Source organism: Schistocerca piceifrons, chromosome 9, assembly GCF_021461385.2.
Source record: "Schistocerca piceifrons isolate TAMUIC-IGC-003096 chromosome 9, iqSchPice1.1, whole genome shotgun sequence".
NCBI classification, from domain to species: Eukaryota; Metazoa; Arthropoda; class Insecta; order Orthoptera; family Acrididae; genus Schistocerca; species Schistocerca piceifrons.
In genome coordinates this window covers 221,342,530-221,360,703 of record NC_060146.1, presented here as the reverse complement: position 1 = coordinate 221,360,703, position 18,174 = coordinate 221,342,530, and the positions used below count along the sequence as shown (strand labels likewise).

General features: G+C 46.3%; 1 protein-coding gene across 1 annotated transcript in view; it reads left to right on the top strand.

Moving 5' to 3' along the window:
* Positions 1-18,174, top strand: part of LOC124716881 (G-protein coupled receptor moody-like) — a 193,940-nt gene that overhangs the window by 24,734 nt on the left and 151,032 nt on the right. The window contains exon 2 of the mRNA XM_047243433.1: positions 10,781-10,922. Coding sequence (XP_047099389.1) covers positions 10,781-10,922 — 142 coding nt within the window. The remainder of the gene's footprint in view (positions 1-10,780; positions 10,923-18,174) is intronic.

The window sequence follows — 18,174 nt, the reverse complement described above, 5'->3', positions numbered from 1 at the left end:
CGGCGGAGGTTCGAGTCCTCTCTCGGCCATGGGTGTGTGTGTTTGTTATTAGGATGATTTAGGTTAAGTAGTGTGTAAGCTTAGGGACTGATGACCTTAGCAGTTAAGTCCCATAAGATTTCACACACACACACACACACACACACACACACACACGCGCGCGCGCGCAGACACACTATAGCGCCGTCGATAGTGTAATGGGTTGTTAACCAATTTCTGTTGTTCGTATGTTGGTTCAAATCTCCACAATATCATTTTTTTCCTTGTTCAATTTGAAATACCTACATCTCATAATTATAAAACTCCTCATTATTTTTTATGAATAATGCACGTCTCCTTGTTTGAAATTACATAAAGGACTCGAAATTCCGGTTTCCATTTCAAATACAAATTCTTAATTATGGATATTTTATGAAAGACTGTTCATAAAAGTTGTTTAAATTAAGGCATCATAACAAATTAATTGTTAAGGCAAAAATGAAAAACCATATCATCTATATTTGGACCATGTCCATCGTTTTATACCACGGAGGTGGATAAGTATCGTAGAAACGTGAAAAACAGTCGTTTTCACAGCATCGAGTACATCATACAAATGCTGCATTTTTACATTTGCTACTGCACCATTACAATATGAACCCAACGGAACTGATCTGGAGCCAAGCTGCGGGATGTGACCCGAGAAGTAACAAGGCTGTTAAGCTGCCAGTCTTACTGGAACTAACGCAGGCAGCTTCTTCACACGTCAGTGCGGAACGCTGGCGGGATATAGAACGGCTCGGCTCGTCATAAAAGAAGAGGAGAAAATGCGGCGCCTGGTTGGCTTCGTCGATTCTGTTGTTGATAGGCTCGTTACCAACGTAGCATGTGACACTTCCAGAACTGAGACGTACTTCTCTGATTCGGATAGGGAAGGAACTAAGATATTATCAGACTACTGACTGTAATTAATACCTTCAGTGGCTTCAGTATTCAACTGTACGGTGATATCCTTCAATACTCTCTTAACGTTACACACAGCTTATGGAGAAACATTACCCTGTGGTTAAGTCAGGAATTTTCATCATTCTTGTTTTTAATTACAGTAGTACGTTAGCTAAAAACGATAACGTGTTGCGGGTTTCGTCAAAGGAGCGTATTGTGGGAGATTTGCAGTATATTATTTCATTCTGCTTAAAAATGACTGTGGAAGCTGTATTGCTCCTCTGCTCGTGTCTTTTTACGTGTGACTGGAGGCTAGCTGTACCAGCTGTCCAGTGCTGTCCAAGTTAAATGCGCCGGTAAATCCCGTATTATCGCTAAGTAGATGTGCTCCTAACGCACAGCACTAAACGCGCCCATATTATTGTACTTGACAGTACCCGAGACAGCATGGCAGCAGTCCCACGTGAAACGGAAATCCAATGAGGTTCCAGCAAACGCGGAAGAATACAAAGTGTAATGTTTACACTAGATTTATTCTTATGGCGAACGGATTGTAGCTGCATGTTTATTCTCAGATCTCGATTACAGTTCAGTAATAATAAATGAACGAAAGTATGAGTTTTGGCGTGCAGACAGGATGAAGATCTCCCCACGTTGTGTCACAGCAGCCAATCAAGTTGGTGCAGATACTGACGATACGCGCACTTCTAATACCATCTGTTGTTTGTATCTCACTCCACTCCTCAGCTACTGCTGTACCTTCGCTGGGCTTAGACGTGGAACACGGGAACAAAGCTTGTGGCTCCCACAGCCAGAAACGTTACAGTGACCCATAAAAGGAAGGGGGACAAAACGCTCGCCAGAAGCAGGTTCGTCTAACTACATATTTTATCCCACGCCTCGGTGCAAAGTTAGCTTATTTCTTGAAGGCGCATAGCTTCTTCCACCTGATTCTTTTATTCCGGACTGGGGGAAAATTCCGGCCAAAATATGCGGTCGCGCGCCGTAAAAGAAGAATCAAAAACCTCTCTCCCGAGAGTGGAGGCTGGTATTTGCGACCCCAATTCCTGCGCCGCGTGGGCCAGTTAGTTCTCACTAGTGCTCGCCGACCGGAAATTGGTAGCGAAGCTCCTCCAGCTTACATACGAGGGCGGAGGGAAACCAAGAAAGAGCAGACAGCAGCTCACGCCGCGCCCTGACGTACGAGGATCCTGTTTGTCCGCCGCCGCGCAGGCGTGCCAACGTAACAGCCGGGCACTCGTCTTTCCGGTCCAGCAGAGCGGAAGGAACATCGCGCTCTCGCAGTGGTATTTTTGAAATACAGTGTTTTCCACTTCCAATTATTCTACAGCCGTAGGCCGTGCAATAAGGGAAATTCATTCTTTATTGCGCTCATTCATTCGCGACTGGTATTTTTTCGCTGTAGTGGAACCGCTCTCTTTGTCACAACATTGTTATCCTTGCGTTACAGAAATGGAATTTATTTCAACAGACCAATTCATTCAGTCGGAGAGGGAAAATGATGATTTTTTTGTCGTTTCCAGTGTGTGTTCTACATCTATATTTATACTCAGTAAGCCACCCAACGGAGTGTGGCGGAGGGAACTTTACGTGCCACTGTCATTACCTCCCTTTCCTGTTCCAGTCGCGTATGGTTCGCGGGAAGAACGACTGCCGGAAAGCCTCCGTGAGCGCTCGAATCTCTCTAATTTTACATTCGTGTTGTCCTCGGGAGGAATAAGTAGGGAGAAGCAATATATTCGATAACTCGTCCAGAAACGCACCCTCTCGAAACCTGGACAGCAAGCTACACCGCGATGCACAGCGCCTCTCTTGCAGAGTCTGCCACTTGCGTTTGGTAAACATCTCCGTAACGCTATCACGGTTACCAAATAACCCTGTGACGAAATGCGCAGCTCTTCTTTGGGTCTTCTCTATCTCCTCCGTCAACCCGATCTGGTACGGATCCCACACTGATGAGCAATACTCAAGTATAGGTCGAACGAGTGTTTTGTAAGCCACCTCCTTTGTTGATGGACTACATTTTCTAAGGACTCTCCCAATGAATCTCAACCTGGTACCCGCCTTACCAACAATTAATTTTATATGATCATTCCACTTCAAACCGTTCCGCACGCATACTCCCAGATATTTTACAGAAGTAACTGCTACCAGTGTTTGTTCCGCTATCATGTAATCATACAATAAAGGCTCCTTATTTCTATGTATTCGCAATACATTACGTTTGTCTATGTTAAGGGTCAGTTGCCACTTCCTGCACCAAGTGCCTATCCGGTGCAGATCTTCCTGCATTTCGCTACAATTTTCTAATGCTGCAACTTCTCTGTATACTACAGCATCATCCGCGAAAAGCCGCATTGAACTTCCGACACTATCCACTCCCTTGTGGCACGCCAGAGGTTACTTTAACGTCTTTCCATTGAGAACAACATGCTCTGTTCTGTTTGCTAAAAACTCTTCAATCCAGCCACACAGGTGGTCTGATATTCCTTAGGCTCATGCTTTATCAGGCGACAGTGGGGAACTGTATCGAACGCCTTCCGGAAGCCAAGGAAAATGGCATCTACCTGGGAGCCTGTATCTAATATTTTCTGGGTCTCATGAACAAATAAAGCGAGTTGGGTCTCACACGATCGCTGTTTCCGGAATCCTTGTTGATTCCTACGGAGTAGATTCTGGGTTTCCAGAAATGACACGATACTCGAGCAAAAAACATGTTCTAAAATCCTACAACAGATCGATGTCAGAGATATAATCCCATAGTTTTGCGCATCTGCTCGACGACCCTTCCTGAAAACTGGGACTACCTGTGGTCTTTTCCAAACATTTGGAACCTTCCGTTCGTCTAGAGACTTGCGGTACACGGCTGTTAGAAGAGGGGCAACGTCTTTCGCGTACTCTGTGTAGAATCGAATTGGTATCCCGTCAAGTCCAGTGTACTTTCCTCTGTTCAGTGATTTCAGTTGCTTTTCTATTCCTTGGACACTTATTTCGATGGGAGCCATTTTTTCGTTCGTGCGAGGATTTAGAGAAGGAACTCCACTGCGGTCTTCCTCTGTGAAACAGCTTTGTTCAGTTGGTTCGGTGTTTCGTAAAACATTTTGCCACGGATTTCCATCTTTTAACGGGAATAATAATCATTTCTTAGCTTGTTTATTTTTCGACAAGAAGGACTAAGTCGCCAGCAGTTGAGCTACTCGTTCTTGTTACCTTCTTGGGCAGGTTGTTGACATGTTCCATCATTGGCTGGCTAACCACCTTGGGTGGCTTGTTGGCATTTAAACACACTGCCTGGAAGAAAGAAAAGAGTGGAGCGCCCAGAAGAGGAGAAGGAAACGAAACGTCAGGGGTTGAGAGAGTACTTGATAATATTCCAGTGATTACAGTATCGAATCGAATGTACAAAGAACTTAGAAACATCAGCGCTCTTATCATTCTGACATTTCCCCTCTCCGACTAGGTCGCATGCACTTTTTCGTTTGAGAAGCCGTGGTGTCCCCTCCTGCAGCGAGTTGAGCCACGACTGTTGTGGCTATTTTTCGGTATCTACACTGGGAGAGAATGTACTGCCGAACCGGTCCCCACCCCTGTTGTGTTGGGGTACAGTTCTGGGGATCCTACTGGCCAGTATCTAAGGGTCACACAGCCAGTTCGCAGATGCACATATCACGTGTGGACGGGCATTGTCCTCTTGGAAAATGGCATCACGATACTGGCCCCTTACGAGTAACGCATGGGGAGACAGGAAACCCGTGACCTAGCGATGTGCCGTCAGCGTTCCCTCAGTCGCTGCCAGCCACGGCCTGAAGTCGAACCAGGAGGCTCGCCACAGCACGAGTCGCACCGCCGTGCCTCTCCAAAACATTTGAACAATGGGAGCTGTCACTAAGTCGCCGACAGTGGTGATCCGTGTCAGCACACAGCAGTGACTCGTCGCTGAACGCATCGCGGTGCCATCTTATCGGCAGTGCGAGGTTGCCGGTAGTACCTCTCACAGCATCACCGCACTGCAACCCTTTCCCCCCCCCCCCCCCTCAATACGTCATCAGTCCGTGCTTCGCGCTCACGGCACTGCCGCAGCGCTAGCGTTTCCCGTTTCGGTTCCCAGCGGCAGCTGGTTCGTATGCCTCTGCGACCAACGGTGTGGGATGTCGCAGAATGTGTTTTGCTCGTTCTCGGATGGCAGGCGCACATGTGTGGCCCCTCCCTGTCTTTGAGGTGCTGATAACGCTGTCTCAGAGGAGTACGCGGTATCTCCACGTCGTTCGCAGTACTGAGTTAACATCTGACGCTCTTCAGCCCTCCTTTATATACACTACCTCCCCTTTGAACAACACTAAACGCGGACAACATAATCAATTAAATAACCAATCAATTAAAACTGAGTGAATCTTCTCATTATGATAGTATTGAAGGGCGATCTGTTTTAATTGTTAAAAACGATTCAGAAGCCAAGATAGCACAAAATATTTTTTATTCAAGACAAACGGCTTCAACAGTCTTAGCTGTTAGCTGCAGGCCTTAAGCTTTTTTTTTTTTTTTTGTAGTGAAACATGACCATTTTACGCTAAACCTCAAGGACAATACGTGAAGCGGATAAAACTCAGCACATTATAAACGTTTGTCATCGCTAAAGTACTTAAAAACACACAGTACCTTGCCCAAAAGACTGTATACATATATATATATATATATATATATATATATATATATATATATACATACAGTCGCACTATCCTCTGTGTACACGTTGGCTCAGATGGATCGCCGGGACGTTAGCTCAGCGTGTTCGATCAGAGGATTTAGCTACCCTCTGTAATAAAAACCCGAGTGAGCGGATCAAGGAGTGTCATCGGACGCCCGCCACGAACAATGAAACAAAAATGAGATTTTTAAAAAAATGGATAGAGCGTCTGCCATGTAAGCAGGAGATCCCGGGTTCGAGTCCCGGTCGGGGCACAGATTTTCAACTGTACCCGATGACTTATATCAACGCCTGTATGTAGCTAGGGTATATATACAATCACAGATGCTACTTGCTTGATATAAATACGGCACACAATAGCACACATGTTTGCAGATGCTGGACATCATGTCGCATTTTCGCTCTCAGTGAAGTCGGCCGCTTTCATTGCATGTATTGGCGTTTTGTTTCTGGATCATAAATTAAAAACCAAGATCCGTTATATGTTATCAGTTTTTCCAAGAAATTATGATCTTTTCAATGGTATTCAAAGTGTCTGTACAAACATTTTGAAGTGCTTCTTTTTGTTCGATCGTTTCGCAAAAGAGTTTCTCATGTTAAATTGGTTACGTAAATTTGCGTTACGCGTTCGTTGTTAATTATTACAGTTCAGCAGTCGACTGAATACTAAACACGAACAGACCTAATGAGATTACCTACTTCCCGATTTCTTTCAACCGTTTTTTATATTAAAGGGCGTCCCGGACGAGAATCATCTTCAACCTTTTATCTGCCTCGTTCAAAAAGCTTGAACCACTCAAAATTCATGTACCTGATAAGCAGCCTCCGCCATACACTTCTTTTAGTAAAAGGTAGGTTTCATGTGAAACTTCACGACAATTCGTTGCCCTGTTGCTACTCTTACCATTCTCCCGGCAAAACAAAATAACAGCTCTTACACAAACGAAGACGGGGCCACACTGATTTGTCCACAGGCGCCAGAGATACCGTATTCGACTCAGAAGACTTCACAGCTATTGGTCGTCCATCTTTGGTGCGTGGGGACTTACTCTGTGACAGCGTCAGTCCCGTTATTTTATACCCACACCTCGTATGACGAGAAGCTAACAAGGCAAAGTCCTTCAGAGAGAACCGCGAAACCTTTGCATGTATATAGGGTAGAAATAAATTTGTGGAACATACGAGATGAAATTGTAGGTTTCATTTCTGTGGAGGTGGTCTGTTCATAGCTATTTCATTTCATTCCATTCTGTCGCACATATTGATAGGTTAACTGCTTTTTTACTACGAACAGTTAATGAGTGCTGTCCACCACTCCGGGATTGTGTACCTCATTGTGTTACAGGTAGATACAGAAAAAGATACAAAGCAGAGGTTCAGGATTAGTAACGCGTTTTTTTTAGTGAAACATAAACAAATGGAGGGAGGGATATGATATCAGAGAGAGTGAGACGAATGCGTTGCCTCCTGGGTCTCTTACAGTGACCAATAAACCAAAAACAAGAGAAATTCGGCCGCATACAGACTGACATGCACTCTCGATCTTGCTGCGTGTAACCCATGAATGGAACAAGGAGGCAGTAGAGTGGGAGAGACGCATTAGGTACCCGTCGCCACACGCCTTACACTGGCTTCCAGGTGACAGCTGTAGATGTGGATGTACTTCAAGCAAAGGCTCGAGAGAGCAGCAATGCTGCAGCGGTTCTAACCAAGTAAAATACAAGAGAAATGCGTCAACAAACGTATTCTATCAAAGCATGTGGTTAAGGGGGCTGACAAGCTCCGTGCAAACCTGCCCCTGGTACTTGGGTGGAATTAAGGAAGCGTTTGATGGGAGTCTGCGAAAAGAAAGCATCGCGTTTGTTACCGGAGCCAAAATCATTTATTATCGAAATTAAGGATGCGATCAGGAATACGCGGTGAGTGACATCACAGAAAGAGGACGGCTGTTGAACCAGAACAGGACAATGGGTGAAAACACGGCGTTGACGATGAATGCGCTGAAATGGCATGCGTGAGATGATCACAGTTGTGGATGTAGACGACCTACAGCTGTGTAACGGAGTGACGACACTGACAATGTGTGTCTGACAGGGACTCGAACCCGGATATGCTGCCAGTCGGGAGCGGTCGCCTTAAGCACTTCAGCTGTCTGGGTGCGCTTCACGATGAGATTCAAACTTTGCCCTCGATAAGAGAATGGGAAAAGAAAGACCAGTCCTGGAACGGACAGAATCTGGAAGAAGGCCATTGGGAGATAACAAGACACAAGACGCAAAGAGCAGGTGAAGTTTGATGTGAACCGAGGACTGCAACAGTGGGAGGAAGTGTTGAACAGCAGACTATGAGAGAAGAGAGATCATTTCGTCCATTGTGAATCGTTTTTTGAAAGCCTGCGACTGTTATGACGATGCGTTTGTTTATAAATAACTTTTCTGCTAGTGTCACGATTTTCTTTTAATCACACTTTACACGTCGCGTTTCGTGAAACTATTCCCGTTTTCAAGTGTGCTTCCTCTTTACACTACGCCATTTTTACGTAAATGTTTTCGATGTGTGAGGTTGATGCGAAGACGATCAGTGAACGGCCTGGATAAGCAGAGACGTTTCAGGAAGAAGATACGATTCGAAGAAGAAGATTATTTATTTTATTTGTCGCCAATTACAAATGACCGGCCACCGTGTTACTAAGACAGGTCGTACGTTCACAATATGAAATTTTACGTGTATAGAATGATATTTATTTCGTATTTTTAAAAAGGATTAATAATAGTGCAGCTTTAAATAGTTATAAACTTAGCAGAAATTAAGAAACAAAAATCGTAAACTTTGCGTTTTATGAATGCAAGATAGGAATTTATGAAGACAGAAGAATTTATAACATAACTGGCAGACATATTATGGATTCGGAACAATTTTTCTGAAATAAACAAAATTCTTACATTTAAGATGGGTAGATAAAAGGTACTAAACATTTACTAAATTAACAGAATTTTGGAAAATCAAATTGTAAACCATAACCATATTTTTAGGAAGAATAAAAACAAGAGATAAGAAAGATGATAGTGGAAGAATGTCCCTTCACCATGTGTGAAAGACAGCGAGTGTCTTGGAATTGTCCGTCAAGGCACCTACCGCCAATCACAACTCTTCATCTAAATCTAACATCTACTCTGAATCTCCTAGTAACTAAACCTTAACCTAATTTTTTTTTAAAAGGCTGTTGTGTTGCTTATTTAGGGTATTTCTTCATTTTCATTTACGGTCATGTCGGGATCAGTGTCTTCATCTGATTCCATCTCGGAGTCAGTGCTGCTCTCCACGCTCTGGATTCCTTCCCGCCTTTGCATATAGGCACGCTGTCTGTCTCGTACATACTCTCTACAGATCGCTTGGGATATATCGTCAGTGAGTGTGTCTAACATGGTCCATTGGTCTTGGTCTCTGAGCATTGCGTGTATGGTGCCTTGAATATTGTTGAGGTTTAAGTGTATTGTGAAATGCCTGGGATAGCAGGCCAGAGCGGATTAGGTTGTGGAAAGAAGCCAAAATAAGTTGCTGTCAGTTGCACTCAACATACAAACTTCATTTATCAACACACAATATCACAACAAGGATGTAAAACACTCAAAACTTTAATCGATCCCCTTTCATTAACTTTAGATCGGCTGAAGGCCACACTCAAAACCCAAGACACAAGGCCTAAGCAAGAAATTGAAATACAAGGGCCGGCCGGTATGGCCTAGCGGTTCTAGGCGCTTCAGTCTGGAACCGCACGACCGCTACGGTCGCAGATTCAAATCCTGCCTCGGGAATGAGTGTGTGTGATGTCCTTAGGTTAGTTAGGTTTAATTAGTTCTAAGTTCTAGGCGACTGATGACCTCAGATGTTAAGTCCCATAGTGCTCAGAGCTATTTGAACCAGAGTTCGCGCGACGGATACTTCCTTGCTGCTCCACACCAACCGACCGACTGGTCACACACCGCACAGTCGGAAACTATATCCGCCACACCAAAGATAGTACAGCAGTACTAGTATCAATACACGCTGCTGCTGCCACTCACGGAGAGGACAGCAACATTAGCGAGATAACTGCAGGAGACACAAAACCACTGCAACCAAGGTTTAACCGAAGGCAAGCATAACTCGAGCCAGCCGCGGCTCATATCGTGTGTCTGATGTTGGTATATCGTCCTTAGAAAAAGACGACGTGTTCTGGAGAGCTTCCTTCGCCTCATGTACACGTCGACGTCTTCCTCAGACTCACCCAGTTTAAGTTCGTGGGATAAGGGCCGTGTCCTGTTACGAAGTGGACCCTACCGTGGCTGGGATCCATATGTTTTAGTCTCTCCCTTACATCGGGAAAGAAATGGTGCAGCCAGCGGCCGGTATCCCCTGTGTCCCGCTCACCTTGCCAGGTATCCATCCAACAGTTTTTTTGTTGGCGTCTCGTGTCAATTTGCACTCCAGTGATTTTTCGAACCTGGTCGCACCTTCCCACCTTAAGCCAGTGCAGAGCCGCTCTGTATCTTATCGTAATGTGTGTATTTGGTAGATTCTTAGCGCCACACAGAGTGATACAACTGAGGTGGTGCCGAAAGCTCCTGATAGCCTGCCGGCCGCTGTGTCCGAGCGGTTCTAGACGCTTCAGTCCGGATCCGCGCTGCTGCTACGGTCGCAGGTTTGAATCCTGCCTCGAGCATGGATGTGTGTGATGTCTTAGTTAGGTTTAAATAGTTCTAAGTCTATGGGACTGATGGCGGCAGATGTTAAGTCCAATAGTGCTTAGAGCCGTGTGAACCTAATAGCCTAAGTAAGCCGCTCCTTTGACGAGGGTCCGATTTGTTAATAGGCTCAATCTGTGAACCCATGCGCTGGCGGCGAAGCTAAATAAACGATGATGATGATGATGCATCCGACGAGAGCACAGGTAGAGACATCGCCGTTGTGGAGCAGCTGCGTCCTGCTGTCCTCGAGTCATCCGACCAGAGCGCGTGCGCCCGGCGCGCCACCGCCTGTCGAGTGTACGCTGGACCTCAGTGCACTCCTCCCCAGCTGTTTCCCGGACTACCTGTCGGCCGTGATTGGCCCTTCCTGCCACGTGCGCGAGCGTGTATGTGCGTGCGTGAGTGCGGCGGCTGCCGCGGGGGCGGCGTTCCCGCCGCCTGGGGCCCCCATCCGGTGTGCCGGCCGCCCCCAGGAGGCGGCCAATCAGCGCCAATCTTTGTTCCAATCGCCGCCTTCCGGGACGCGCTGGTGGCGGAGGCTGGAGGTGCGGCGGTAGGCGGAAGGCGACGCGGGTGGCAGGTGGCTGGACAGGGGCTGTCCGTCACTGGTGGGAGCTCGCCGCACACGCCGAGGCTGTCTGGATTCACTGGCGACTGTAGCTGGAGTCACGAACGGTGGCTGGCGAGTGTACGCTTGTTCTGCGCACCTACGTCGCGCCTACTGTGACGGCCAGTGAGCGTTCAGTGGTGTTCTGGGCCCTCTGCTCACAATGCCGTAGCTTAATGCTTGGGTTAAACGAGATCGTAGCCAGTTGTTTAGTGAATCTGTATTCCATTTGCCGCTGATGGTGGTGATAAGTGATAAATTCTGCCTAAGTGAGGAAAAGGCATAATTTGCAGATTATAAGCTTCGTTAAAGCGGAAGGCACTGAAAGGTCTCTGTTGGATTCCTTTCATGTTAATTTCTTAAATCTGTTGTCATTTACAGCATACATTCCAGTTCTAAATTTACTGTGGTGTTTCTGACTTTATCTGGGAGGAGACTGAACAGTGGAATGTGTTACTTTTACACATAAACAAGAACGATCTGTCACACTACTACACTTTAAAACCCAGTTTATATGTAATCCATGTCACACAGTCTCATACGGAACCTACATCCGCTTTCTTTTATATACTGTATATGATAAGATACTCACATTTTCACAATCCTAAATAAGGCACCAGTTTAGTTATGAATTAAGCTTAATATGCTGAAATTTTAACGGTACAATGATCAATGTTAAAATAAATGTCTAAATATAAACTGATTTATTTCTTTTTATTTAAATTCTCTCTCTCTCTCTATATATATATATATATATATATATATATATATATATATAATCACCGGTTGTCGTAAGATGACTGTTAAAAGATTATAATTAATGTTAGTCTGGTTGGCAATTTGGTAAACTAGATTGGATGACTGGTGAAACAGTTACTCAGTAATGCAAGGATAATTTCCCCAGATAGCACACAGCTTTTAACCCGCTTTTATTATCTTGAATGTCAGCACCGCTTTCAGAACAACTTAATGCATCAACATTACAGCACGTGCATGCGCGTACCGCGACTGTGTCTTGGAATAGTCAACAACGCCCATAATAGCTCTGGAGACAAATCTGTTGAGGTGCTACGAGAAATGGTTCAAATTCCTCTGAGCACTATGGGACTTAACTTCTGAGGTCATCAGTCCCCTAGAACTTAGAACTACTTAAACCTAACTAACCTAAGGACATCACACACATCCATGCCCGAGGCAGGATTCGAACCTGCGACCGTAGCGGTCGCGCGATTCCAGACTGTAGCGACTAGAACCGCTCGGCCTCTCCGGCCGCCTACGCGAAATGGTTGTTGAGTTCAGTCGAGGGGTGACAGCAGCGGAGGCAGCGCAAAAACATTTGCGCGGCGTATAGGCACCGGACAGAGCACGGTAAGGAAATGATTTTCTTCTTTTAAGGAGGATCACTATGACATCAGTGATTCTCCAGGAAGACCTTCGGTGTTTCACGAAGATCGTTTGAACCTAGTAATCCATTATCATTCACGTCAGTGTATTGGAGAACTGGCAAATGTGATGACCTGTGATCATTCCACCATAGTGCGAAGAGTAAGGAGGTTCAAAAATCGGATGTATAGGTACCGAATGCTCTAAGCCAAACTCATAGAAATCAGCGGATGGCTATACGTGCACCTCTGCTTGCTCGTAATTAATAGGCTCGTGAGCAACACCGACCATTCCTATCCTGTGTAGTTAGTGGTGACGAAGGAAAGGAAGGAATGTTTGAGCCAAACAAAGCAACAACTCCGAGTACAAAGACCTGCGTGCATACACAAAGGATAGTGTTACTCTTGTGGTGGAACACTGTGCGTCTGGCGTACTACGAATCGCTTTCCCGAGGTGCGACCACCACTGCCGACATTTATTGTCAACAACTGAGACGTCTTGCAGACGCAGTCCAAGAACAACGACCGGGAAGACTGCGTGGAGTGATGCTATTCCAGGACAGCGCCTGCCCACAGGCTGCTACACTGACAAAAAGCACCATACAGGGTTGGATTGGGAAGTCATTCCTCACGCACCTTACTAACCTGATCTTGTGTCCTCAAACTTTCACGTTTCTGCTCTCTATCGAGCAAGCTTCAAGGAACTTTCTTTCCGGATGAAAATGTGCTCCGAACATAGCTATACGTGTCATTCGCCTCGAAACCATGTGATTTCTACAGTCGCAGACTCGAAAAGTTTCCCCAGCCTTGGCAGACAGTTGTAAATAGTGTGTGTTGTGTTCATTGAACTTACCGGAAAACGCTACGAACTTAGGTACTAGCCCAACAGTATAAGAGTTTACATAATAACATAAAAGTATCTCTTTGACTGCCCCCTTGCGTTGTAAGGAAATGAAGGCTTCTTCTGTCACGGTATTAATGCTTGCCCCACTGTGTCTGTCGTTGATGCGTGAAAGACTCACAGGCGTACATGATGTTGCTCTCCAACAGTATTGCGCCGTATTTGGTGACCCTGAGGAGAAAATACTATTTCAAAGTATAGCTGAATTCTAACATAAACTATATCTACATACCGCTTCAATCGTAGAAAGCTTCGGGACTGGTTTAATAAGCTACTGGCCATAAAAATTGCTACACCAAGAAGAAACGCACGTGATAAACGGGTATTCATCGGACAAATCTGTCATACTAGAACTGACATGTGATTACATTTTCACGCAATGTGGGTGCATAGATCCTGAGAAATCAGTACCCAGAACAACCACCTTTGGCCGTAATAACGTCCTTGATACGTATGGGCATTGAGTCAAACAGAGCTTGGATGGCGCGTACAGGTACAGCTGCCCATGCAGCTTCAACACGATACCACAGTTCATCAAGAGTAGTGACTGGCGTATTATGACGAGCCAGTTGCTCCACCACCATTCACCAGACGTTTTCATTTGGTGGGAGATTTGGAGAATGTGCTGGCCAGGGCAGCAATCGAACATTTTCTTATCCAGAAAGGCCCGTACAGGACCTGCAACATGCGGTCGTGCATTATCCTGCTGAAATGTAGGGTTTCGCAGGGATCGAATGAAGGGTAGAACCACGGGCCGTAACACATCTGAAATGTAACGTCCACTGTTCAAAGTGCCGTCAATGCGAACAAGAGGTGACAGAGACGTGTAACCAGTGGCACGCCATACCATCATGCCGGGTGATAAGCCAATATGGCGATGTCGAATACACGCGTCCAATGTGCGTTCACCGCGATGTCGCCAAACACGGATGCGACCATCATGATGCTGTAAACAGAACCTGGATTCTTCCGAAAAAATGACGTTTTGCCATTCGTGCACCCAGGTTCGTCGTTGGGTAAACCATCGCAGGCGCTCCTGTCTGTGATGCAGCGTAAACGGTAACCGCAACCATCGTCTCCGAGCTGATAGTCCATGCTGCTGCAAACGTCATCGAACTGTTCGTGCAGATGGTTGTTATCTTGCAAACGTCCCCATCTGCTGACTCAGGGATCGAGACGTGGCTGCACGATCCGTTACTACCATGCGGATAAGATGCCTGTCATCTCGACTGCTAGTGATACGACGCCGTTGGGGTCATTGGATCTCGACCAACGCGAGCAGAAATGTCGCGATACGATAAACCGCAATCGCGTTAGGCTACAATCTGACCTTTATCAAAGTCGGATACGTGGTGGTACGCATTTCTCCTCCTCACACGGGGCATCACAACAACGTTTCACCAGGCAACGCCGGTCAACTACTGTTTGTGTATGAGAAATCGGTTGGAAACTTTCCTCATGTCAGCACGTTGTAGGTATCGCCACCGGCGCCAACCTTGTGTGAATGCTCTGAGAAGCTAATCATTTGCATATCACAGCATCTTCTTCCTGTCGGTTAAATTTCACATCTGTAGCACGTCATCTTCGTGGTGTAGAAATTTTAATGGCCAGTAGTGCAAAAAAAAAATAGATAAACGCTATGATGGTGGTCTTTATAGCTTCATGTGTTTTACGTGGTCTCTCCCTCGGTTGACTACAACGCAAAGAACTTTCATACAACCCCATTTGGGCCGCTAATGACCATAGCAGTTTTGCGCCCCAAAATCAAAACAAAAAACCTCATTTGGGAATTGTTCAACTCGCACGTCACATGTAACCTGCATGTCAGTTAAGTCGTCCAACATTCGACGCTTCATGTGAATTTTTGCATTTTGTCTTTTTCTGGTAGGTTCATATCGATCACAGTTAATTATTTGTTTCGCTTCGAGAAAAGCCACGTCCGAGTTTTGCATTTCAATGAAATCAGGGCAGACGTCCAGATGTTGGTTTTTCTTCGGGAGTCAAGTTGTGGAGGATACACTTCACATTCATTTTTGTCTCCTTCAAAACATTCTGGAGAACGTCTCGAACACCTGATTTGGAGACGTTGCTCCACTGCGATTAGTGACGTAACACTGTTGAGACATGACGTTAACTGACTGCTCACTACTGACCAGTCGAATGCTCGCCTATTGTTGTCAGGTGTCAGTTAAAGCTGCAACCACATTCACTACGTCGGCGTCGCTTCTACGGCGGGAATGAAGTCAGTCACAGAATATTTTGGACGAACAATGTGCATGTTCTGAAAACCACTGTGAAAGTGAAGCGCGTGCCGACGCATAGTCTACTTAGCATCACACCACATGTTACGACCATCCCTCGTCCCAATGGCGTATTGAGTGCGGGAAGAACAACCACTTAAAAGCCTGTGGTGCATGCAGAATCCAATAAAGGATTGTGCGTACAGTGTACAGAAGGACTCTGCAAATAACTTTCGAAGAAGGGATCATAATTAAAGTGTACAAGACTTCGTATTCCGTTAGTTTCGTTTTGACCTTCGAGCAGTCGTTGGTAGGTCCGCGCCAACAGCAGATTTCCGGTACAAGTAATATCGGCCCAACGACGTTTGGTGGGACAACGCCATTTACAGCTGCGGAGCTGATTCGCTTGCTGGCGTATGTTGTGTTATCCAGCAGTTTACTGAACGTAACCTCTTCTACAGTACAATTGCTGGCTGTACAATAGATGTAGACGTCCGTCGATCTAGCCGGAGATGTGGTTCCTCCCGGTCGGCTGGTACTTCGATCGGCGGTGCAGTACACCGGCTTCGGTGATATCTTCTCGGAGACTCTGCTATAGCGGTTGCCATTAGCAGCGAACGAGGACTGGTCTGCCATCGACCGGCCGGGCCTATATAGTGAGCTGGAGCCAATATAAACCCGGCGTAGAAATCCGTGGCCGGATATGTCGCGGCGACCTGTGCAAGGAAAGGATCCTATTAATCGACTGGAATCTTCGGCGTGTTTACCTGATGTTTTCGCCTGTTTGGCTGTTGGTTTGTTTCCCTGATAGCGTGGCTGTTATGCGGTGCTGCCTGCCATTTAGGGGAACCCGATGGCAGACAGTACAGCGTACGACCGTGTAACGCGAAGTTTTCGAGAATACTGTGAGAACAGACAGATGATATTGTGAAAAGTTCCGAATCGACCCAAAATGTCTGACAGTACAAGGGAAAATGCTGATGTCCCTGGAACATCCATAGAAGCATTACTTCGGTTTATTTGCAGTGTAAACAAAATAAAAATTGAAAAAATTTCCGTAGAGGACTCGAACCAAAGACTCACGGCTTACAATTCTGTACTCTTTCAGCTCTGCTGACCGATCCCAGGAAACTGTACTGACGTACTCTGAGGTGACAAAAAGTCGTGGGATAGCGATATGCACACGTACTGATGACGGCAATATGGCGGAGACACGATATAAAATTGCAGTGCGTTGGTGGAGCTGTCATTTGTACTCAGGTTATGATGTGAAAAGACTTTCGGCGTGATTGTGGCCTCAAGACGGGAATTAACAGACTTTCAAAGCGGAGTGGTTAGTTGGAGCTGGAAGCGGTGGACATTCCATTTCGGAAATCGTCAGGGAATTCGATATTGCGAAATCCACAGTGTCAAGAGTGGCCTTCCAGTAACGATCGGGAGCAGCGGCGTTTGCACAGCGTCGTCAGTGCTAACAGACAAGCAACAGCGTATGAAATAACCGCAGAAATCTATATGGAACGTACGATGAACGCATCCATAAGAATAGGGGGGACGAAATTTGGCGTTAATGGAGTATGGCAGCAGACGACCGACGTACGTGCCTTTGCTAGCAGCACGACATCGCCTGCAGCGGCTCTCGTGGGCTCGTGACCGTATCGGTTGGACCCTAGACGACAGAAAATGCGTGTCCTGGTCGGGTGAGACCCGATTTCAGTTGGTGAAAGCTGATGGTAGCGTTCCAAAATGGCGCAGACCCCACGGACCCATGGACGCAAGTTGTCAACAAGCCACTGTACAAAGTGATGGTGAGTCCATAATGGTGTAGGGTGTTTTTACATGGGACAGACTGGGTCCTCTGGTGCTACTGAACCGGTCATTGTCGGCTACTCGGACACCATTTGCAGACATTCGTGGACCTCGTTACCAAACAACGACTTTATGTCACCGGACCACAATTGTTCGCAATAGGTTTGAACAACATTCTGGACAATTCGAACGGACTGATTCGGCAACCCGGATCGCCCAGCACGAATCCCATGCAATATTTACGGGACGTAATGGAGAGGTCAGTTCGTGCATACACTTCCGCACCAGCAACATTTTCGCAGTTACGGACAGCTTCAGAGACTACAATGGCTCAATATTTATTCAGGGAACTTAAGTCCATTACAGGAAGAGTTGGTGCACTGTGCCGGGCAAAAGGAGGCCCGACATGATATTAGGAGATATCCAACATCTTTCATCACCTCACTGCAAGTGTCCGCCCCCGGTAGCTGAGTGGTCAGCGCGAACAGAACGTTAATCCTAAGGGCCCGGGTTCGATTCCCGGCTTGGGTCGGAGATTTTCTCCGCTCAGGGACTGGGTGTTGTGTTGTCCTACCCATCATCATTTCATCCCCATCGACGTGCAAGTCGGCGAAGTGGCGTCAAATCGAAAGACTTGCACCCGGCGAGCGGTCTACCGGACGGGAGGCCCTAGTCACACGACCTCACTGCAAATAGCTCGAGTTCGACCAACGCCAAAAATGCTGCGTTATCAGAACTGTTAGACATCTGGAGCTCCCACTTCTGTTAGTACCATTTCTGGCCAGACCGTACACAAAAGCATAAGTTTCAGGGAAATCGGTAATGACGAGTTGGCGCGTTACCCTTGTAAGTCCACACAAG